This window comes from Pelodiscus sinensis, chromosome 3, assembly GCF_052426305.1.
Source record: "Pelodiscus sinensis isolate ZL-2025 chromosome 3, ASM5242630v1, whole genome shotgun sequence".
In the NCBI taxonomy this organism is placed as follows: Eukaryota; Metazoa; Chordata; order Testudines; family Trionychidae; genus Pelodiscus; species Pelodiscus sinensis.
In genome coordinates, this window is record NC_143054.1 from 145888071 (window position 1) to 145913388 (window position 25318).

Here is a 25318-nt window from a genome sequence, read left to right on the forward strand (position 1 = left end):
CTGACGTTTGGAATCCGGCAAGTGCTCAAATAAGGGGATCAATTTCGAATAGTTATCGAAATCGTGGTTTGCTAGTTGTGCCGCAAAGTTACACATCCTCAGGGCAGAAGTAGAGGAGGAATATACTTTCCTGCCCAAGATATCCAGTCGTTTGGCCTCCTTGTCATTTGAGGGATTCTTGGTCTGAGATGATCTTGTTCTCTGTTGCGCGGCGTCCACGACAAGGGAGTTAGGCTGAGGATGCGTAAAGAGAAACTCCATATCTTTCTGAGTGATAAAGTACTTCTTGTCCGACCGCTTATTAGTTGGTAGCGAAGTGGCCGGGGTCTGCCAGATGTCGTTGGCGATCTCCAGTATAGCTTCATCAAAGGGAAAGGCGAGCTTTGACTTTTGGGAAGGTTGTAGATTCTTAAGCAATCGATGTTGTTTCTGTTGCACGTCCACGGTCTGAACGTCCTGGGATTGTGCAACTCTCTTGAAGAGCTCCTGGAACTGCTTGTGGTCCTCCGTAGGAGACAAGTCCACAGGGACCACTGCGTCATCCGGCGAGGATGAGGAACGCTGCGCCGGGGAATCAGGACTCTGCTGTCCTTGAAGAGGAGTGTGGTCCTGCTTATCCTCCTGATATTGCGAATCCAAATCCCCAGCCGAGGATGGTGGCGCAACATAAGGAGTAGACTCGTCCAGACCATGTGGAGATTGATGCCGAGAAAATTGCGGTGACCGCGATCGCGAATACCTTCTGCGGTGAGATGAATGAGAAGAGTACTCATGATAATATCGATCCTCCCTCTGACTGCAGCAGGGAGAACGGCTGTATCTTCTCACTGTGTCATACCGGCGATGGCAGTCTGCACGCCTTGGGGATCTTGGTGAAAGGGATCTCCTATAGTAGCGTGAGGGAGACCTCGAGTAGCGATCCCGATAGTACCGACGTGGCGATGAATGACGAGGTGACCTATAGTAGGGTTCCCTGGAGGTCGTGTAACGGTGAATACGATGACGGTAATCAGCATGGGACGAGGTAGGTGAGTCAGGTCCAGGTGAGAAGGTGACACTGTCCGGGGTTATTGATGGTGTCCGGACCCTTGCAGTCTTTTGTTGCGCTTTGGTTGGCACCGAGGCATTGCAGGCAGGCTGAGGGGGTGCTTGTGTCAGAACAGCAGACAGTAAAGAAGCCTCTGCCACTTGAACGTCTGCCACGTGAACGGCAGAGTAAAGGCTCGGTGCAGCCTGATCCCCCGGAAAGGTAAAAGCAGGAGGCTGGGCTGGCAGAGACTCTTGCGGCGGAGGTGCATCCGGTGCCGATATGCCCGGCACCGAGGAGCCCAGAGCGGCACCTATGGAAGGCGCTGTGGGTGCCGTCACAGCTGGCTGCGGGTGCGCATGCGCCGGAACTCCCGGTGCCGGGGCTTCTCTTGCCGGCTCTGCAATGGCCGTTAAAGCCGTTGCCGGCACCGACTCCGCTCTCGACCCCTTCTTGGGTGTCGGAGCGGAGCTTTTGGGGCAGGCTGCAGTTGGGGCAGAAGAGCTACGGCCCTTGCCCGCCTTGCCCGCGGGGAGTCTCGGTGCATAGCCAGAGCTCCCCGGCTTGTCCGCAGTGGCGCTCGGTGTCCCGTGGATCTTGGGGGCTTGCCTGGCTTGCTCAGGAGATGCAGAGTGCGGCTCAGAGACCTCCGGAGCTTGGAGAGCCTTATTGAACAAAAGGACTCTCAACCTCAGCTCCCGATCCTTTCTAGCGCGAGCTGTCATCTTCGCGCAGTGACTACACTTGGCTGGGACATGAGTGTCCCCGAGACATCTGACACACCGGGAGTGTCCATCTGAGATGGGGATAGCCTCCTGGCACTGGAGGCACTTCTTGAAGCCGGGTGATCCTGGCATTCTTGAGTCCTTTGGTTATTAGTCAATTTCAGTCAGGAAAGCCCTGACCGACCGCTGAAGAAACGCGGCTTTTCTTTTCTTCTTTTCTTTTTTTTTTTAAAAGGGGGAACTACAACTAGAACAGTGTAACAGATAACTACCTATCACTAACCAAATAACAACTATAACTAGGAAGGTTTTTCCCTTTCCCCTCAGAGAGGAGAAGAGAGCCTGAACTAACTCCGTCTGCGGCTGCGGACAGTTGGAGAGAAACTGACAAGACCGGACCGCGCTCAGATGAAAGGCGCGAAGGGGCACTCGCGCATGCGTGGTCCGGCAGGGGGCTACTGCTAGTGAAAATTCCTCCGGTTTGCGGCGCCGGGACGAGCCCAGCACCTCGAGTGGAGCACCCTCGGGGACACTACTCGATGAAGAACACATTTTCACTATTATCTTCTCACTAACTTACTATCTTACACGTTTCCAACATTTAGAGACATTGTAAAGGAGTATATATCAACCATGTGCTGAAGAACAGGGACTGATCAGGGCCCCGCTGGCTGAGAAAGCTCCTTCCCCACAGCCCTACTGGGCATGCTCTCGGTGGCACCAGACTATAAAAGGCCCTGGGGCAACTCAGTCTGGGCTGACTGCGGAAGGGGAAGGAGGCATAGGCACCACCAGACTAGACAGTGGCAGCCAGGCTGAGAGAAGCTATAACCCCGTAGTAAGATGGCGGAGAAGAGCACTGGACATGGAACAGTAGGAAGTAGCCCTGGGTGGGAATTGTTCTCCAGGAGCTCAGCATGTTGCAGCAGGATTCCCCGCTGAGCAAGCTACTGCCAACAGGACCCTGGGCTGGAACCTGGTGGAATGGGAGGGCCCAGGTCCTCATGCCCCCTCAGAAGCTAGCCTGTGAGGGTGACGTTTTCTTACAGTCCTTTTGTCTAGGCCTCTCGGCCGTATTACTCCTGTTAGAGGAGTCTTGTGTGTGGACTCGGGCCACTAGGCTGATTTACTCCTGGTAGAGGGGACCTGAGTGTAGACTTTGTCCACTAGGCCATATTACTCATGCTAGAGGGGACTTGTGAGACCTCTGGATTGTATTACATCTAGTAAGAGGGGCCTGAGGACAGGACTCTGGCCACCAGGCCGTATTAACCCTACTACAAGGGCCCGTGTATGGACTTTGGCCTCTGGGCTGTATTATGCACTTCAAAAGGGACATGTATAGGCACGCTAGCAGGTAGGACGCAAGGGGGACTAAGCTTGAGAGGCCCCCCCTCCCCCATATAAGGCCGCCCTTCGACAGACATATTTTCAGAAAAGGTCCCTTGAATAAATTACAAACTTCTAAGATGTGAATAGCTGTGTAGAGCATGTTGCTAGAGAAGACATCTCATAATTTCAAAGGTTGATAATACCCTGCTACAGTAATGTGCCTTTTAAGTCTATATTTCATTTTCAATTACTGAATATGACAAAAAAATCCTTAATGTTTCTGAGCTCAGAATGGCCACAATATATAAACAAATATCTTAAGCTAATTGATTCTGCAAAATTCATATAAAGTAACCTCATCTTAGCATATCTACTAATGTTCATTTTAAAAGTACAGTATACCAGTGTTTGTTTCTTTTCCCATGAAATATATACTACACATGCATATTGTTTGAGGAAAAAATACAGGAACTACTAGCCGTTACTATAACCACTTCAAATGTAATGCAGTATGTCTGGAAGAAGTTTAACAATGCCATATATAATGCTGATTGTTCCATTTTTTTTATGTGCATACATGTGGGGGACACATAATATTTCAAAATCAGTCTGTGCTTTTTTTTTTTCAAAGACTGCATTTATGTTTAATTACAATGATAATTATAACATAGTTGACCACCAATCAGCATACCAATTGCACAGAGAAACACATTATTACTGTTTCTGACACAATGTTTAGAAAAACAAAGTACAAACATTTGAAAATTCTTCACAAAGTGAAAAATGTAAGAGTAGAAAATGGAAACATGTTTATTCCATTTTCACAATGGCTGTGTCTACACTGGGCCACTTATTCCGGAAAATCAGCCGCTTTTCCGGAATAAGCTGCGAGCTGTCTATACTGGCCCTTGAATTTCCAGAAAAGCAACGACGCTCTACTGTACAAAATCAGCCGCTATTCCGGAAAAATTATTCTGCTCCCGCTCAGGCATAAGTCCTTATTCTGGAACACTGTTCCGGAAAAGGGCCAGTGTAGACAGCCCAGTAGTCTTTTCCGGAAAAAAGACCCGATTGGGAAAATGGCGATCGGGGCTCTTTTCCGGAAAAGCACGTCTACACTGGCCACAGACGCTTTTCCGGAAAAAGGGCTTTTCCGGAAAAGCAGCCTGCCAATGTAGACGCTCCTTTTCCAGAAAAACTGAAAACGGAATAGTATTCTGTTTTAAGCAGTTCCGGAAATTCATGCCAGTGTAGACACAGCCAATGGGTATCTGTTCAAAAAGCAGCTTCCATTTAATTTCAGACCCTTGCACAGGTTAAACAGTTTTTATACGAGAATATTTATAACTATTTTAACTCAGGTGATCCAAAGTAAAATTTATACCAGTAAGCTTGATCCTTACCTCTGCAATCATCCTATTAGTGTCTCCCAAAAAAAGAAGGTTCAGTGCTTCCTCTTCATTGCTTGCTTGCAGAAGAGACAGGTTTTTCAGATGAATGTTCTGATCAGGATCTTCCATTATTGTTACTTTTCTACAAAAATAAATAAATATAAAAGGACAGAATGAGAACATACCAGAGCTGCTTACAAGTGATCCTTGTTCTAATATTTTCATTGATTTCATATAAAATAGCAGGTATTTGAACAGGCCTGGAAAATATGCAGAAAAGAGATGAAGTACTAAAACAAGACTAACATTAAAATAAATACAAAATAAGTAGCTTAGTGGCCCTCATGGAGAGGCATTTGACAGCCAGAGAACTTTCCTGGACACCAAGGCTGTGTCTAGACTGGCAAGTTTTTCCGCAAATTCATCTGCTTTTGTGGAAAAACTTGCCAGCTGTCTACACTGGCCGCTTGAAATTCCGCAAAAGCACTGACGATCTCATGTAAGATTGTCAGTGCTTTTGCGGAAAAACCATTATCATCATTATTTAACTACAAACATTGTGCAAGGTGTTACACAATCATGCTGAGTAAAAGTTGATAGGGGATATTTCAGAACCAACTATAGCCAACATGTCCCTGTTAAAACAGCATTTGCCAAAATTATTCCTCTTTTCTATCCCCTTCATACAATGAAGGGATTGAAAAAAAAATAAATTATGTCTTCCTTTGATGAAAAACAATTAGGACATATTTATTTATTTTAATTAAGGCTGATTGTATAGTTAACTGCTCTTTTAAAGCTTTGAAAGTTCAGAAAAAATGGAGTGAGGTATGAGGAATAAATACATAGCAAAACTTCTGAGGCACAATAGTTACTTATTGTCAGTGAAATCTTTCACTGCTCCAAATGCTCCTAGGACAATTTTTTTTCAGGAATAAACAAGAGAAAAATTTGGCTGGAATGAGTGCTTTCTAGGGACTCTAGGAGCTAAGACTGCCTTATAATGAAAATGGAGGCCTTCCATTCCAACAACTTCAATGGGTTTTGGATCAAGCCCATGTTGAGCACTTTCCAATTTTAAACAATATAATTCAAATAGTCTGTCATAACCATGAGGGCTGGCCAGCACCTGGGGACTAAGGAGTTAATTATGTCTCCGGCTCTAGCCAGGTATCTGGTCCGCCAATAGTAATGCAGGGAGGGGTTTCAAACTGGGGCAAAGGAATGTTTAACTTTTCCCTCCTTTGTCTGAGGCTTAGCGGTTTCTTTCAGGTAACAGGGAGATGGGAAGACCTGTCTCTCTTCCAAGAATGTATTTCTTATATGTGTAAGTAGGGCAAAGTCTAGATAACCCATCAGTTTTTATTGTTTTGTGGTTTGGGAATTTGGAATTGATGTCTGAGCTGTTCAAAGTGTTCTCTCTCTTTAAAAGTGTTTTTCCTTTTATAACTAAGTCCTGAGCCCAAGGGGTCCCCCTGAGTATCTAGATTAGTTGGTGGCTCTTTTCCATCTAGTCACTATGCTTGCAATGGTAATTTTGTTTTGATAATAAAAGTTTGTTTTCTTTTTCTAATTAACCTGGTATTGGTTCATTTCTGTGTCCTGGAAAATCTGTGTGTGGTTATCTGCATGCCTCTGACTAGGGGACAGCTATCACAGACTGCAGCTTGTGTTTTCACTTTTCTCTTTTTTCAAGCTCTTTTGGGGGAAGAGAGTTTGAGGTAACCCTGAGGTGTTGGAAAGAGGTTTCCCAAGTGATCTCTTCTCTGGTTTTCTTGGACTTCTTGGGTGGTAGCAGCTGTTTTTATTCTCCAAAGTCTGGGTATTAGGATTTTGGGAGAAGATTTTATACCAAAGCCTGTAAAGATAAGGTTTTGGGATACTGGAGGTAACCTAGAAAAGCTATGCCATGTCCAAGGAATGCATCCGCTTTTCCGAAAACAAATTTCAGAAAAGTGGATGCATTCTTTCACCATCCCTGTAAACCTCGTTTCACGAGGAAGAAGGGATGGCTCAAAAGAGAAGGTTTTTCTGAAATGTGACTCTTTCAAAAGAAAAGTGGAAAAAGATACACAAATCGTGGTTCGCAATTTGTGTATCTTTTTCTGACTTTTCCTTGTAGTATAAACCTAGCCTAAGTCTCCTGCCCTACCTCACTAAGATATCTAGACTCCTGAATCAGGTTAGCACCTTGTAACAGTTATATGAACCCCGCACTGGTGAAGCAGGGATGAAAAAGTAATATTTGGCCCACAAGATCACACCAATCTTACTCTGCTAGGCATGCTTCCAGTGGAGAGAGAGCAGTCAAAAGGGAGCAGCTCAACTCAGACTGGACTGACCAAGGAGGAGAGCAGTTATATGTGCAGCAGCCTCCTGCTGGGAAGCACTGGAACAACTCAAGGTCAAGCCTCCCAACTGCACTGCAGGAAGGCAGCCAACTTCAGAAACTGAAAGGGATGACTTGTTGCCAGGAGGGGAGCTGCCAAAAATGAAGCAGAAGGGACATGAGAGGATATGGCCAACCATGGAGATGCTGCCAGAGAGACCGGGATGAGGAGAGAACATGCTTAGGGTATTGGGACCTGAATCCTGTGTCAATGTACCTTATTTTGAAGGGCCCTGGAGTATAATGGGCCCAGTTCTCTACCTTCCCCTTTCTTGCTGCTAGGCAAAGCAGCCTCATGGACTCTTGCCACTCAAAGTGAACCTTTCCTTGATATTGCCACTTGCGGAAGTGGCCCCTTTTTAATGTTCCCCATCCTCACTCTCATAGTTTCAACATTAGGCAATACTGCTGACTCAAGGCACCCACCCAACCTGACACCTCATAGACTCATAGACTTTAAGGTCAGAAGGGACCATTGTGATCATCTAGTCTGACCCCCTGCACAGTGCAGGCCACAGAATCTCACCCACCCCTCCCAGAATAATCCTCTCACCTATATCTCAGATATTGAAGCCCTCAAATACTCTGAAGAGCCCAAGATGCAGATAATCCTCTAGCTGTGATCTGTACCCCATGCTACAGAGGAAGGCGAAAAACCTCCAGGGCCTCTGCCAATCTACCCTGGAGGAAAATTCCTTCCCGACCCCAAATATGGCGATCAGCTAAACCCTGAGCATGTGGGCAAGACTCAATAGCCAGACACCCAGAAAGTTCTCTAGTAATTCCTATCATCCCTCCATTGACCTATTCCCACTGATAATGAATGGTCAATTAGTTACCAAGATCATGTTATCTCATCAAACCATCCCCTTCATAAACCCATCTAGTTTAATCTTGAAGCCAGGTAGATCTTTTGCCCCCACTATTTCCCTTGGAAGGCCGTTCCAGAACCTCACTCCTCTAATGGTTAGAAACCTTTGTCTAATCTCAAGTCTAAACTTCCTACTAGCCAGCTTATATCCATTTGTTCTTGTGTCCACATTGGTATTAAGCTTAAATAATTCCTCTCCCTCCCTGGTATTTATCACTCTAATATATTTAAAAGGTGCAATCATGTCCCCCCTCAGCCTTCTTTTGGTTAAGGTAAACAAGCCAAGCTCCTTGAGTCTCCTTTCATAAGACAGGTTTTCCATTCCTCAGATCATCCTAGTGGCCCTTCTTTGTACCTGTTCCAGTTTGAATTCATCCTTCTTAAACATGGGAGACCAGAACTGCACACAGTATTCCAAATGGGGTCTCACCAATGCCTTGTATAACGGCACTAACACCTCCTTATCCCTACTGGAAATACCTCGCCTAATACATCCCAAGATCGTATTAGAATTTTTCACGGCCATATCACAATGGCGGCTCATAGTCATTCTATAATCAACCAGGACTCGGAGGTCCTTCTCCTCCTCCGTTACTTCCAACTGATGTGTCCCCAGCTTATAACTAAAATTCTTGTTATTAATCCCTAAATGCATAACCTTACACTTCTCACTATTAAATTTCATCCTATTACTATCACTCCAATTTACAAGATCATCCAGATCTTCCTGTATGATATCCCGATCCTTTTCTGAATTGGTAATAGCGCCCAACTTTGTGTCATCCGCAAATTTTATTAGGACGATTCCACTTTTGGTGCCAAGATCAGCAATAAAAAGATTAAATAAAATTGGCCCCAAAACTGATCCCTGAGGAACTCCGCTAGTAACCTTCCTCCAACCTGACAGTTCACCTTTCAATATGACCCGCTGTAGTCTCCCCTTTAACCAGTTGCTTATCCACCTCTCAACTTTCATATTAATCCCTATCATTTCCAATTTAACCAATAATTCCCCATGTGGTACTGTATCAAATGCCTTACTAAAGTCGAGGTAGATTAGATCCACTGCATTTCCTTTATCTAAAAAATCTGTTACTTTCTCAAAAAAGGAGATCAGGTTGGTTTGGCACGATCTACCTTTTGTAAAACCATGTTGTAATTTGTCCCAATTGCCATTAGTCTCAATGTCTCTAACTACTTTCTCCTTCAAAATTTTTTCCAGGATCTTACATACTACAGATGTCAAACTAACAGGCCTATAGTTACCCGGGTCGCTTTTTTCCCCTCTTTTAAAAATAGGAACTATATTAGCAATTCTCCAGTCAAATGGTACAACCCCTGAGTTTAGAGATTTATTAAAAATTTTTGCTAATGGACTTGCAAGTTCATGTGCCAGTTTCTTTAATATTCTTGGATGAAGATTATCTGGGCTCCCCAATTTACTCCCATTAAGCTGTTCAAGTTTGGCTTTTACCTCGGATATGGTAATATCTACCTCCATATCTTTAGTCCCATTTGTTAAGTTACCATTATCCCTAAACTCTTCATTAGCCTCATTAAAGACTGAAGCAAAGTATTTGTTCAAATATTGGGCCATTCCTAGATTATCCTTAACCTCCACTCCATCCTTAGTAATTAGCGGTCCTACTTCTTCTTTTTTTTGTTTTTTTCTTATTTATATGGCTATAAAACCTTTTACTATTGGTTTTAATTCCCTTTGCAAGGTCCAACTCTACCTGACTTTTAGCCTTTCTCACTTTGTCCCTACATGCTCTAACCTCAATAAGGTACCGTATTTTCCGGCGTATAGGGCGACTGGGCGTATAAGACGACCCCCTATCTTTTTAATTAAAAGATAGGGTTTCATCTTATACCCCAGCACCCCTCCGCCTCCTTTGCTCCCCAGCAGACCAGAGGCACCGGGAGCAAAGCCGCCAGGAGCGCCTGGGATCCCGGGCTCCCCCCCCCTCCCGCCGCCGCGGAGGGGCTCCGGAGGGGGGGCAGCCCATGCGCGCCTGGGATGCCCCGCCACCGGCTTCCCCCGAGGCTTTCAAAGCCGCGGAGGGGCTCCGGCGGCGGGGCATCCGGCGTACAAGACGACCCCCGATTTTTGGGGGATGTTTTTTAACTTCAAAGGTCGTCTTGTACGCCGGAATATAGGGTAGCTTTCTTTACTGATCCCTCCCATTTTCCACTCCTTATATGCTTTCTGCTTTTTCTTAATCACCTCTCTGAGATGCTTGCTCATCCAGCTTGGTCTAACACACCTGCCTATATATTTTTTCCTTTTTCTAGGGATACAGGCTTCTGACAGCTTCTGCAACTTTAACTTAAAATAATTCCAGACCTCCTCCACTTTAAGGTTCATAATTTCTTTAGTCCAATCAATTTCCCTAACTAATTTCCTTAATTTATTAAAGTTAGCCCTTTTGAAATCAAAAATCCTAGTCTCAGATTTATTTTTGTTTATTCTTCCATTTAATTTAAACTGAATTAGCTCATGATCACTCGAGCCAAGGCTGTCTCCTACAACCATTTTATCTATGATGTCCTCGCTACTCATCAAAACCAAATCTAAAATAGCATCCCCCCTTGTTGGTTCAGCAACTACTTGATGAAGGAATTCATCAGCTATCACATCTAGGAAAATCTGAGCCCTATTATTATTACTACCACTTGTTCTCCAGTCTATATCTGGAAAGTTGAAATCTCCCATGATTACGCAGTTTCAATGAGTATTTACTTCATTTAAAACATTAAAGAGGTCTCTATCCATATCCAAAGTGGATCCTGATGGTCTATAACACATCCCAAGCACTATCCCAGGGGAGGATCTGATAGTTTTCTTTCCCAATGTGATTTTTACCCAAATAGACTCTGTCTTCTCCATTCTATTACTTTTTATTTCTTTACAATCTACCTCATCTTTGATATACAGTGCGACTCCACCACCTTTACCCTTATTTCTGTCTTTCCTAAACAGCACATACCCTTCAATACCTGTACTCCAGTCATGCCTAGTATTCCACCATGTTTCTGTTATTCCTATAATATCTGGTTTCAATTCCTGGACCAATAGTTCTAGTTCCTCCTTTTTGTTACCTAGGCTCCTCGCACTGGTGTACAAACATCTTAATTTTTCCTGTTTGGCCTCATTCACATTCTTTACCCAATTTGGCACGGACGTTATACGTCCAATATGACCTATTAGACTAGTATACACCCCACCCTTCCTCATGTTCATTCTCCTACCCCCAGCTATATCCTTTCTTACTTCGTTTTCCTCCCTCTCAGTGTTAAAATCTGGCGTAGAGATTACCTGGGCATCTCCCAACCGTCTCCCCAAATTCCTAGTTTAAAGTTCTCTTAATCAATTGTGCCAGCCTCCATCCTAGAAGTCTATTTCCCTCCCTAGTTAGGTGAAGTCCATCCCTAGAGAACAGTCCTTCTGTCCATAAATGCCTCCCAGTGACCATACATCCCAAAGCCCTCCTTATAGCACCACTGCCTAAGCCATCTCCTCTCATCACTCACACAGATACCAGATTCATAGGCATGACTTTGCCCTTAGAAAGCAATGTTTTATTGATAAAATCAGATTTCATTCTGCCCTAAGATATTCCTGTGCAATTCCATGTACACTGTCTGAATTTAGAAAATGACAGATTGATCTGCAGTGCATGAATAATTTTGGTGTTTTGAAACTGCTTGATACATGTCTTCCATTTTTCTTTGATGAAACAATGTGGTTTGCCTGAATTATGTAGCACACTTGATATATTATGTCAGGTGTTCACCTTTTGTTGATTCTTGTCAGACTTCCTTTTATCCTGTAACCAATTTCCACTCTTGCAGAAAATGAAGACCATTTGGGTAAAAAGTATTATGTAGACTCAATGTCAATGATAAAAGGGGAGAGGCAAAACCACGTCTAGTACTCTATCTCACTCTTTCATCTGATATTGCTAAAGGCTATGTCTACACTAGAAACTTTACAGTGGCACAGATGTATCGATGTCAACACAATTCAATCACTCCCAGGGGTAGTTATGTTGTTAGGAGAAGCTCTCCCACCAAGCTAGTGCTGTGCACACTACCACATATGCCAGTGAAATTTATATACTGAGGGGAATGGTTTTTCATACTGCTGAATGATGTTTTACTGAGTGGTAGCGTAGACATCGCCAAAAAGATTTCCAGAAAGAAATCTAAATGGACAGGGACTTTTGCTAGATCCCCCAGAATAGTCGCACTTCAAGAAGATGACATAAATATTTAAAAAATATTTTACATATTCTTGTGATAGGTTTCTTGAAAATGTCCAGTGTTTATATTTCTAAGAAATAGTCCCAACTTTGATGCTGAAGTGGAGAAGTTCTGTTAAGTTATCCATAGAGACTGAGAGAAGGTGGAGGCAGAGATCAGATTTATGTTTTCACTATAACAGATGATCTTTTCCATTCTGATAAATAGATGGAATTTATAGAGTCCTTTCTAGCTGACTGGAGAACATGTAAAACAGAATCAGCCAAGTTGTATGATATTAACTAAGGTCCTTCCTTGCATCATCAGAGTAGAGAATGAATAAAGATAACACCAAATACTGAATGCTTGAATCTGAATGAATTCTTGTTTAGTATTATAAGCCACCAGTATCTTCTGGAGATGTTGATACTAGCTTACTGAATTATGTAAAATTCAAAAGGTGATAAGGATTGGAAAAAAATACACAAAGATAAACTTCTAGCCATGATTTTTTGAGTATCCATCCACAATACCCCTGAAACTGGAGGAATGGGAATCATAATAAATAGCTTGCACTTACCTGCACATAATACACTTCAGCTGAAGATCTCAAAATCTTTACAAACAGGTGCAAACTCACCACTGAGACAAAGGATGGGAAGATGTATACATACTGCATTATAGTCAGTTTATGACATCCTTAAAGTGTGTACTAAATGTGTTGTTTTTAAGGATATGTGATGTTTTAGATTGGTTTGCTCTACTTGGAATTTCTGATGTTGCAAAAAAACTCTTTCCAATGGACCTGAATATCTTTGATTGTAAGGAGGCCAAAGGAGAGGGCTGTAAACTGATAATAGTCCCGGCCCACTGTGAATTGTAGGAAGCTCCAGTGAGAAAGCACAATCAAAATATGAAAATGGGCTTCTTTGAGGTCAAGGGCAGTCTAGCAGTCCCCTGCAGCTAAGGATGGGACAATTGAGGCCAACATTAACATCTTGAACTTTGACTTCACTTTGACTCCTGAGCAAGGAGACAGACTGTTGACTAAACTGTGGTTGTTTTCTACCCTGCCCTGAGCCAGGGTCAGGACCCTTTACCATGTGTGTTGGCTGCCCTGGGCTGAACCAAGGCCTGAGCTTCTAAACTGCTGAACTGTATTGCTGGCTGCCCCACCCTGACCTAGGGCCAGGGTGTCCTGCACTTTGTTTGCCGCCCAGCCTGAACCAGGATCTGGGCCCTGAATTTATAAACTGACTGGCTGCGTCTAGACTGGCATGATTTTCCACAAATGCTTTTAACTGAAAAGTTTTTCCGTTAAAAGCATTTGCGGAAAAGAGCATCTAGATTGGCACACTCACTACTGGTCTATCCAGCTATGTAGACTCTCTCCTCAAACCCTACGCAACCAATACCCCCAGCTATCTCCGAGACACTACTGACTTCATAAGGAAACTACAAAACATCGATAACCTCCCCAATAACACCATCCTTGCCACCATGGATGTAGACGCTATACATCCCACATGAAGATGGATTACAAGCAATTAGAAACACTATCCCAGAGGACACCACTGCCAACCTGATAGCAGACCTATGTAACTTTGTTCTCACCCACAATTATCCAGTTTCAGAACAACTTATACCTCCAGATCAGCGGCACAGCCATGGGTACACGCATGGCCCCACAGTATGCTAATATCTTTATGGCTGACCTAGAACAATGTTTCCTCAACTCCCGTCCCCTTTTACTCCTTCTCTACTTACACTACATCGATGGCATCTTTATGATCTGGACGCATGGCCAATAAACACTGGAGACATTCCACAGAGATTTCAACAACCTACACCCCACCATCAACCTCAGCCTGGACCATTCTACACGAGAGATCCATTTCCTGGACACCACAGTACAAATCAACAAAGGAATATTAGACACCACTCTCTACAGAAAACCCACGGACTCATACAGTTACCTACATGCTTCCAGCTCCCATCCAGCACACACCATACGATCCATCATCTATAGCCAAGCCCTTCGATACAACCGCATCTGCTCTAATCCCACTGACAGAGAACAGAAACTTCAGGATCTCTACCAAGCATTTATAAACCTCAACTACCCACCCTGAGAAATAAAAAAGCAAATTGAAAGAGCCAGACGAATACCTAGAAACCATCTACTTCAAGACAGACCCAAGAAAACCACCAATAGAATACCACTTGTCATCACCTACAGCCCCCAACTTAAACCTGTCCAACACATTATCAATAAACTACAGCCTATACTGGAACAGGATACCATACACCAAGAGGCTCTGGGAGACAGACCCATAGTCTCCTATAGACAACCACCTAACCTCAAGATGATTCTTACCAACAACCACAGGACATACCACACTAATACCAACCCTGGTACCTTCCCTTGAAACAAACCCCGTTGCCAGCTTTGTCCACATATTCACTCTGCTGATACCATTATTGGACCTAACCAAGCGAGTTATAAGATCAAGAATACATATTCCTGCGCATCCAGAAATATAATTTATGCTATCATGTGCCGAAAGTGTCCGTCTGCTTTGTACATTGGACAAACGTCTCAGATACTTCGCCAAAGGATCAATGCCCACAAAACAGATATTAGACAGGATCACAAAGAAAAAACAGTTTCTTGCCATTTCAACCAGAAAGGACACTGTCTCAACGACTTAATTACCGGCATCTTGCTTCAGAAGTCTTTTAAATCTGCACTTGAAAGGGAATCCTCTGAACTGTCATTCATGCTAAAATTCAACACTCTACGCGTGGGTCTCAACAAAGACCCTAGCTATCTTACCCATTACAAAGATAGCTTCCCCAATTATCACCTCTAATACCATTAGCTCACAGACATTTACCTTCCCCACCCCCCACTCCTCTGCTGGCCCCTTCTGTTCTGAAATTTGATTTGTCCTTTTCATATGTGTTCATTTTTTTTTTAATTGTATCCTTTGGTATATATGGTTGTGACTATTTTCTTCCACTATTTCATCTGAGGAAGTGGGTCTGGCCCACGAAAGCTCATCATCTAATAAACCATCTTGTTAGTCTTTAAAGTGCTACATAGTCCTGTAGATTGGCACGGACGCTTTTCCACAAAAGCACTTTTTGCGGAAAAGCGTCCGTGCCAATCTAGACACAGTTTTGCGCAAGAAAGCCCCGATCGCCATTTTCGCCATCGGGGCTTTTTTGCGCAAAAGAGTTTGTAGCTGTCTACACTGGCCCTCTTGTGCAAAAACATTTCCGGAAAAGGGTTTTTGCCCAAACGGGAACGTCAAAGCATTTGCGCAAGAAGCACTGATTTTGGACAGTAGAACGTCAGTGCTTTTGCGCAAAATCAAGCGGCCAGTGTAGACAGCTGGCAAGTTTTTGCGCAAAAGCAAGAGCTTTTGCGGAAAAACTTGTCAGTCTAGACGCAGCCAGCGTATTGTTTGCAGCCCTGCCTGAACCAAAGACAGGACTTCTAAAATTGCTAACCCTAAGGGTTCGTGAGCTGGCCCGCCCTGAACCAGGACCAGGGCCTCTAACTATCTGTTTACTACTCCACCCTGAATCAGGGCCAGGGCCCCTTACCTTTGTGTTTGGTCGCTGCCCTGCCTGAAGCAAGGCCTGGGCTTCTGAACTCCTGGTTAACTCTGTTTGCTGCCCGCCCTGAATCAGGGCAAGGGCTTCTTAACTGTTATAACTGTGAGGGCTTACTGCCCCACCTGAACCAGGCCTGGGGCCCAGAACTCATGAACAGCCTGTATTTGGGGCTAGGGCTTTTGACTTCTTCGTCTGCCGCCCTCCTGAAACAAGGCCTGGCTCTGAACAGTTTGCCTCTCACCCCGACCTGAACAAGGCCAGGGTATTGGACTACTAACTTGGGAGTTTGTTTTAGCCCCCGCTGAAGTGGGCGGAGTGGCCACCCACTGACCCGGAGGCAGTAGAACCCCTCCTGGAGACCTAACTGGCTACAGCCGGGTTTGTCGTGAGGCCAGCTTCTCGGAGCTCCTGCAGGACTGCTCTGAGATGGTGTAGGTGTTCCTCCCAGTCATTGCTGTAGATGACAATGTCATCTATATAGGCGGCTGCGTATTGATCATGTGGCTGTAGCCGTTTATTCATCAGCCTCTGGAAGGTGGCAGCTGCTCCATGTATTCCAAACAGCATAGTAACAAACTAGTAAAACCTGAAGGGTGTAGGGAAGGCTATCTTTGCCTTTGAATTAGGTGTGAGGGGTATTTGCCAGTACCCTTTGGTTAAGTCGATGGTGGATAGGTACTTGGTCTCCTCTGGCCGTTGCAACAATTAATTGGCTCAGGGCACTGGGTAAGCATCGAAGCAGGATATCGTATTGACTTTCCAAAAGTCAATGCAGAACCTGATGGTTCCATCCGGATTCAGCACAAGGACAATAGGACTCCTCCACTCGCTCTGGGATTCTTCGATCAGGTTCATCTTGAGCATTGTCTTGAGCTCCTGCCATCCGGCATCCCACAGTTGGCCTATGGGCGTCCCTTACCTTCTGACCTGGTTCTGTCACAACATCATATCATGTGGGTTTGTCTGGGTCGGGCAGACAGTACATCTTGGAAGTCTTCCAGAAGCTGTTGCACCTGGTCTCAATGAATTGGTCTGAAGCCTTCCCCCAGTTCCACCAGCTTTAGTTTGAGGGATTCACCTGCTAAAGGACCCAACTCTGATTCAGGCGATACTGGAGCAATCATCATGGCCTCCCTCATCTTCCAAGCCTTTAGCAGGTTTACGTGGTAGGTGCGTACCTTTGCTCCCTTATTATACTGTCTTTCTTGAGCTTGTTGTGCTTATCTGAGGTTTTTCTGTACAAAGGCACCGCTGGAGCCGCTCTCTGAAGCATGACACGTACTGAGTAGTGCCGAGTGCCCGAGTCTCCTGCATCATCCAATCTTCCCTCAGTAAATCGAGTATGCCCCAAGACTGTCTTCCATAAAGAAGTTCAAAGGGAGAAAACCACATTGAGGCTTGGAAGACTTCCCTTATGGCAAAGAGGAGGGCTGGTAGGAGCGTGTCCCAATATTGCAGGTCATTTTCCACAAACTTGCATAACATCGACTTGAGTGTACAGTTAAATTGTTCCACAAGCCCATCGGTTTGAGGGTGGTACACCGCTGTCTGAAGAGTTCAAATGTGCATGAGTTGGCACAGTTCTCCAATTGACTTAGACAAGACTTTAGTGCCTTGGTCATTCAGGATTTCTTTGGGTATTCCCACCCTGGCAAACACCTTCACTAACTCATCAGCTATATGCTTTGCTGTCGCTATTCTGAACAGGACCACTTCTGGGTACCGGGTTGCGTAATCTACGATCATAAAGATGAATGGGTTCCCTGTCTTACTCTTCTCCAACAGCCTGACCAGATCCAAACTGATCCTTTTAAAGGGTATGACAATGACTGGAAGCGGTATTAGAGGGGCCTTAGCCATCCCCTTGGGTCCTGCTTGTTGGCACTCTGGATATGATGCACAGTATTCCTGGACATCATGATGTATGCCCGGCCAAAGGAAGCAGTGTGCCACCCACTGCAAAGTCTTTTCCCTACCCAAGTGCAGGGCTGCTGCTGGGGTTGCTGCTCCAAGGGAGGCTGTGGCTTCTGCTTCAGGGGCAGCTCAGGAGCTTCAGCCTGAGCTCCTTCCTCTCTGGCAGTTTCCCCTGACTGAGCTGCTCTGCTGCCTCTTATACAGCATTTGGAGCATGCCCAGTCTGGGAAAAGGGGAGGAACTTCCTCCACCCATAGAGTCTTAGCCTCCCCTCCCCCTCTTGAGTGCAGGGTACGTTCACTCTGTCACAGTCGGCAATGGTAAACAAAATGTTTTGCGGGCCACACACAGAACCCCAATAGGCAGCATGGGACCCAGGGACCACAGGTTGTTAACCACTGCTGTAAAGCTTTCCTAAAAAGAACACAGGAATAAGATGAGTTGAGTGACTTCAGTGGTCACATATGGAATCTTGCTAGATCATTCCAATGAGTTAATAGCGTGATTTGAAGTAGTGGCTTCAGAAAAGGTTTCACTGACTGATCCTTCCTTATTTTGGCGAAATGGATTAATAGACAAAATTAAGATATCTTTTCCTGAATGGGAAGGAATATTTCATACTCTATGCTGAAATTAGCTTTTCCACATTCCAAGGTCTGGGTGAGTTCCAGTTGTAATATCTTTTGTGGATTATATCAAATCCAGTCTTTGAAAGAATGAATCAATACCATTTATCCCCAATATGATTTTCAGTCTGGTTCTTTCTATTAGCATAGAGAAAAACATGGACTGTCAAACCTAGATATCCTGTGAACCTTTGATATGCAATAGTAACAGATATTCATGGTGTAAACTAAAACATACATTGAACACTCTTCATTCCAACAGGATAAACTTTTAGTGAAAGGCTTGACCTAATATTGTGAACCTCAGGAATTCTCAGTATGCTAAGAATTACTGGTATGTAAAATATGGGTCTTGTATATCTATGGATGGTATTCAGTCTCCAGATTATATAGTTTGTATAACTACTGAAAGAGGGAATAGCTGACACACACATTGTTTCGCCTAGAATCAGGCGATAGCCTGTTGGTTTCTTTGCATTATAAACCAGATGGAAGAAAAACTGTCCTTTATCTTGTGTGTAGAATTTTTTTTCTGTGGCTTCCTTTATTAAGTGATCTATACATTCTTCGTATAATATTTGGTGAACTTTTAAGCCCTTGGAGGGCAGTAGAGAAATAAACAGGATTGGGAACTTTTTTGAAGTAATTTCAAGAATTCAATGATTATGAACAATAGATTTCAAGATAAAAAATGCTCTAGATGACCTTAATGGAGCCTAGAACCTCTGCACAGTGATTGTGCAATGAGAGAGGAAATCAAAGAGATTGTGCAATGAGAGAGGCTTTGGGCAGTTACATCTTTTGTTCTTAGTCTTTAGCATTTCCTATGTTACAGTATTTAGAGGCTGAAAGAGCAGTTTATTATGATCTTTGGTTTAAGCAACAATAGTCTTCCTTGGAGGATTATGGGTTGGGGGAAGAGGGAGCTATTCCCTTATGGGATCACTTAATTTTTTCCCCAGGTGCACTATTATCATAGTAGATATTATATACACTCTTACTCTACCAGAGGAAATCTAAGACCTTGCTAAGTCACTGATAATTTTAATTTAAATGTCAACCAGTAAATTTGGATCATAGCTGTTTGTTATTATTTTAGTTCTATTACAAGAATAAGTGTCAGGTTTAAATGTAGGGGGGGAAAGAAGAAATGGTAAAGACAACTGTAAAGTACATGTTAGCATATCAAGCAAAGTCAATTTTGTACTCATTTATCACGTTCTATCACGTTTTCTTTTAATATATTGTGGTCAAAACTTCAGTTCTTTTCTTCACATTCATTAGATACTGCCATCACATTTAGTTTTTCAAGCACTATTTATGAGACAACTGTGCACTTTCCAGAGTTTGTGTTCATTATGTTTAACTCAGAGCCCACAAGGCTCTGTATGAAACCTAAACTCCACACCTGGGCTACGTCTACACTGGCCCCTTTTCCGGAAGGGGCATGTTAATTTCAGCGATCGCAATAGGGAAATCCGCGGGGGATTTAAATATCCCCCGCGGCATTTAAATAAAAATGTCCGCCGCTTTTTTCCGGCTTTTAGAAAAGCCGGAAAAGAGCGTCTACACTGGCCCCGATCCTCCGGAAAAAGTGCCCTTTTCCAGAGGATCTTATTCCTACTTCCTCTATTTTACTTTGAAGTAGGAATAAGATCCTCTGGAAAAGGGCGCTTTTTCCGGAGGATCGGGGCCAGTGTAGACGCTCTTTTCCGGCTTTTCTAAAAGCCGGAAAAAAGCGGCGGACATTTTTATTTAAATGCCGCGGGGGATATTTAAATCCCCCGCGGATTTCCCTATTGCGATCGCTGAAATTAACATGCCCCTTCTGGAAAAGGGGCCAGTGTAGACGTTGCCATAGGGCTTATATAGGGTTTAACTGATGTGTTAGGTTTTGTGTGATCCTTCAGGAACTCCTTGCCAGAGGATGTGGTGAAGGCTAGGACTTTAACAGGGTTCAAAAAAGAGCTAGATAAATTCACGGAGGTTAGGTCCATCAATGGCTATTAGCCAGGATGGGTAGGAATGGTGTCCCTAGCCTCTGTTTGTTTGGAAATGGATGACAGGGGAGGGACCATGTGATGATTCCCTGTTGTATTTACTCCCTATACACTGTGTGAGATTTTGTGGCATACCAGTGGAAAATTTATATAAATGTTACATACATTTACAATGATTTGTGTGTTAATATGAAAACAGGTAATTTATTTTGATACTGAAATTATGACATTTCCAGATCTCCAGTTTTCAATATGCCACCCCATTTTCCTGACAGCACTTAAGTTATCCTATATCAAATATATTTGTCAATTCATGCTTCTCAGAGTTATTACTTTAGGCTAGCTGCAAATTCAGGAACTCGACAGTGTATTAGTTTATATCTGAATTCCATACTTAAGGTTACCTTCACAATCATAAGGACTGGCAACTTTTTTTTTTATTTTAAAACTTAGTTTCTAGAGTGTGAAACTATGGCAAAAGCGTGAATTCTGCTATAAATTCCACAGCTACATAACTGAAGAATATACGAGGGCTGTAACAATGCCACGCACAAAAAATCAATTTTTCATGGTCATTGCATGAAGTTATTCCTAAATAACTATAACTTTGCAGTAAACATATGCTCTTCAATACAGGGATAAATCAATTATCAAAACCACTTTTGTTTCAAATGATGCAGAATGGGCATGAAGAGGTTTTGCTAGACTGAATTTAGGTCTGTGTACACTGTGATTTACTCCACTCAAACAAATGTTAATAGATTACTAAATATTTCATCAGCAGAAACTGCACTTTGATGATCATCTATTGTGAAATATTTTACTGTGTTTTCAAATACTTCTTGGTCCTGCAATTAAAAAAAATAATTACTACTGAAGGAAAACGCACTTAAGTGAAATACATTTCTGTGTACTAGATTCAAAGCAATGATGCCCTGTTCTGTTTGTCTTGTCACGCCCACAGAATAGATTGAAGTGGATGAAATTGCAAGTGGAAGAACAATTACTCCTTTTTTTTCTTGTTCTGGCTCCTGTGAACCTTTTCCCCAATAATATCAGTTATTCAATTATTCATATTCTTTTTGCACAATGTTGACACATACAAAATACAATAATGGAAGCTTTTGAAAAAGTTGATAAAAATGAACTATTTGAGTTAATTAAGTGTGAGGTCACGGAGTTACTCACTTCATGCAGTAATGACAGTTCTTTGAGCTGTATGTCCCCGTGGGTGCTCCATTGTTGATGACAAGTTGCCTGGAGCCGCAGATCTTCCCGTCCGGGCGTCACTTCCCGTCTGGGCGTCACTTCCAAAACTGCCTTCCAAAGCAGTTTCCCCCATATGGCTGTGCATGCACAAGAAGGAGCCTCATTGCATTCACACATTAGTTCCTTGTGTCCGTGGCCCGACTCCCCCTTCAGTTCCTCCTGTATGCCTGAGTAGCTAAGACTCTGAGAAGGGAGTGTTGTGGAGCACCCACAGGGACACATATCTCAAAGAAGTCGTTAATGCACAAAGTGAGTAACTCCCTTTTTTTCTTTGAGCATCCCATGGGGTGCTCCACTGTTGGAGTATGTCTATACTAGTCCCCTATTTCGAACTAGGAAGGCTAATGTAGGCATTCAAAGCTGCAAATGAAACCCGGGATTTAAATATCCCAGGCTTTATTTGCATCTTCCCGTCTGGGCGCCATTTTTAAATCCCCTTAGTCCGAACTAACTGCCCGTGGCTACACACGGCAGTCAAACGTTAACTCGAACTAAGTCCTTAGAACATACATTAATCCTTAGGACTTAGTTCGAGTTAATGTTTGACTGCCGCGTGCAGCGGCGGGCAATTAGTTCGGACTAAGGGGATTTAAAAGTGACGCCCGGATGGGAAGATGCAAATAAAGCACAGGATATTTAAATCCCGGGCTTCATTTGCAGCTTTGAATGCCTACATTAGCCTTCCTAGTTCGAACTAGGGGGCTACTGTAGACATACTCTCAGTGACTATAGAGCAGCATTCAGTGGGACAGTGGGAATCGGCACCACTGTTTGGTGGTGGAGGATAAGACTGCCATGCCACCGCTGAGTCCTAGGATAGCTGAGGAAGGATCACTTAGAGTGTAGCAAAAGTGTGGTTGGATGACCATGCAGTAGCACAGTAAATGTCTTTGAGGGGGACATTGTTCAAAAAGGCAGAGGAGGCCGCGGTATCATAAATGGAATGTGCTCGTGGTGGCTTCGGTAAGGGTCTATTGCAAAGAGCATGACATTTGACTATGCAGGTCAATATCCACTTAGAAATGCAGTGGGTTGAAATTGGTGTACCGCTGGACCATTCCTCAATAGAGATAAAAAGGCGCTGAGATTTGCCGAATGCTCGCATTCTCTTTCAAAATAAGGCCAGTGCCTGCTGAATGTCCAAAGTATGCAGCGTCATGTCCATGATGGATTAATTAATGTGAAATTAAGTACAAATTTTTGGCAGAATGGAAGGGCATAGTCTCAACGTAACTGTCATTTGTAAAAACCTTATAAGGGGGATCCACCATGAAGGCCCCAAGCTCACCAACTCTTCTTATGGAGATGATGGCTAGTAAGAAGCAGACCTTCATAAAAATGAAGGGGACTGAAACAATAGCCATAGGTTCAAAAGGAGGTCTGATCAAGCAGTCGAGAATGAGATTCAAGTCCCATGAGGATGGCGGAACTCTATGAGGCGGGCACAAGTTCTGAAGACCTTTAAGGAATCTTTTTGTGACTGGGTGTGCAAATATTGAGAGTCCATCAACGAGATCATGATATGCTGTTATTGCAGATAGGTGGACTCTTAAAAATGAAACAGCCCAGTTGTCTGGAGGTCTAGTATATAGTCCAGGATGGTATGGAGTGAGGACATGTGAGGGTAAATCAGTGCCTGCCAACACCAGAGAGAAAAGCGAGCCAATTTTTCTACATACAGGCAGTCCCCGGGTTACGTACAAGATAGGGACTGTAGGTTTGTTCTTAAGTTGAATTTGTATGTAAGTCGGAACTGGTACATATTGTAGGGGAAACTCTAGCCAAACATTTTTTTTTTAGTTTTGGATAGCATAGGGAAAGGTTAACTCCCCTCTAATGTTTGTTTTGCTGTCTGTTCCCCTGTTCAGAAGATTTCACATCTATTTCTGTCCCTGTGACAAACTCAGGACTAAAGGAGTAACTCATCAAATACCAAACAGCTCTGCACCATGCTTTGAGCTAATAGCTTTATTTCCACACACCACCCAGGGTTCTAGGAGGAGGGTCCTTTTTTTGCTAATACAATGAGGCCAGCACTTTGTTTGTTTTGGTGGAGTCTTTGTTTGCCCAGGGAGCCCAGCATGTATAGGGGGAGGAGGGGCGGAGAGGCTGCTTTTGTCTGCTGTTCGGCAGCCTGTTGCTCAGGGGAGGGGGCAGCCTGTTGTTGGCAGGGGGTGAGGGGGGAGGCATGCAGGATGCGAGGCCACAGGGGGGGGCAGCGGGCGTGGGGAGGCACTTTTCCTCTGCCCTGCAGCTCTGCGGGATCCCTGTCCCTGTGGCCAGCTGCTGCAGGCAGAGGCCAGTTGGAGCCAGCCGAAGAGGAGGAGGAGGTGGATTCTAGGACCCAGGTGAGCGAGCCCCGGGGACGCTGCTGTGCTCCGGGAGCCCGGCATGTATAGAGGGGAGGAGGGGCAGAGAGGCTGCTTTTGTCTGTTCGGCAGCCTGTTGCTCAGGGGAGGGGGCAGCCTGTTGCTGGCAGGGGGGTGGGGGGAGGCAGCGGGCGTGGGGAGGCACTTTTCCTCTGCCCGGCAGCTCTGCGGGACCCCAGTCGGAGCCGGCCCGAGGAGGAGGAGGATCCTAGGACCCAGGTGAGCGAGCCCCGGGAATGCTGCTGCGCATGTGCGGGAGTTGCCTCACCCCGTTCGTATCTAGGGATCCGACGTAAGTCGGATCCACGTAAGTCGGGGACTGCCTGTAGTTCTTTCTTATAGAAAGTCTCCTGCTGTGAAGACTCTTTCAGCTGCTCAGAGCGCTGGTCTCTAATTCCCAGAACCAGACAGGAGCCACGTTTGGAGATGGAGAGTGTGCGGCTGGGGATATAGCATCATCCTGCAATTCTGGGAGAGAAGGTCGTGCTGATGAGGCAGTGGGTATGGAGACTCTATCAGTAAGTGGTGAAGGTATGGAAACCAGGGTAGTCTCGACCAGGCTAGAGCTATTAAGATGATATGTGCATCATTTGTACTAATTTTGTTTAGAACCCTGGGGATGAGTGGGATCAGAGGAAAAGCATAAAGCAAAGGCGCACTCCACTCGAGTAAGAATGCGTCCCTGAGAAAGCCTTTGCTAAGATCCGCTCAAGAACAAAATTGGGGGCATTTGGCATTCTGGCAGGAAGCAAAGAGATTTCTGGGTGGCCAGCCCCACTGGGAAAAGATTGAGGATCGGTCTCCAAACCCTTGTCTTTTTCTCTGTGAGAAAGTACTTTGAATAAAACCCTGTTCCCTGGAATCATTTGGATGCCCTCTCTACGGCTCCTAAAAGCAGGAATCAATCAATCTCCTGTCTTAGTAGTTTTTCATGGGAAGGATCCCTGAAGAGGGATGGGGTAGGAGACAGGGTAGGGGGGAGGGAAATATAGGGGATGATGTATCCAGTAAGGATAATCTCCAATACCCAGTGGTCCGATGTTGTGGACTTCAAGTGTTGTAAAAAGGGGTGTACCCGATGAGTAAAAAGATGGCACAGTTGTGAAGGCATTGAATCATGAGGGAGGTCATGCAGACCCTCGACCACTGCCTCAAACCTGCTGTTTTGAGGTCTGAGTAGCAGAGGAATGGTCCTGGTTATAGCATCTCCACTGAAGTTGCTGTCTCGATCAGCTGAAATCATAAGATCTTTGTGGCGAGTGGTTGTACTGCCCATCCCTCTCACAACTGTATGTGGTTTACCGCTTGTGGCGATAAGGCAGGGTATACATGCCAAGGGTACAAAGGGTGGTTTGTAAGTCTTTCCTGCTGTGTAGCACCTCCTCAGTTTTGGCTGCAAACAGTTTCTGCTTCTTGCGTCTGGGTGTCCGGCTCCAGGGTGAGGGTCGCTGTGCTCCTGGTGTCCTCCTCCTCCTTGTCTTGGAGCTGCTGGTCCTCTGGGGTGTCATCCTGGAGCTGCGGCCGCTGCTGCACAGG

At 44.5% G+C, this 25318-nt stretch overlaps 1 protein-coding gene across 2 annotated transcripts in view; it reads right to left on the minus strand.

The window, feature by feature from the left end:
- KIF6 (kinesin family member 6) overlaps window positions 1–25318 on the minus strand; it is a 380441-nt gene that overhangs the window by 292535 nt on the left and 62588 nt on the right. For both annotated transcript variants that reach the window (XM_075925091.2, XM_075925090.2), the window contains exon 6: window positions 4488–4617. In XM_075925091.2, coding sequence (XP_075781206.2) covers window positions 4488–4617 — 130 coding nt within the window. The remainder of the gene's footprint in view (window positions 1–4487; window positions 4618–25318) is intronic.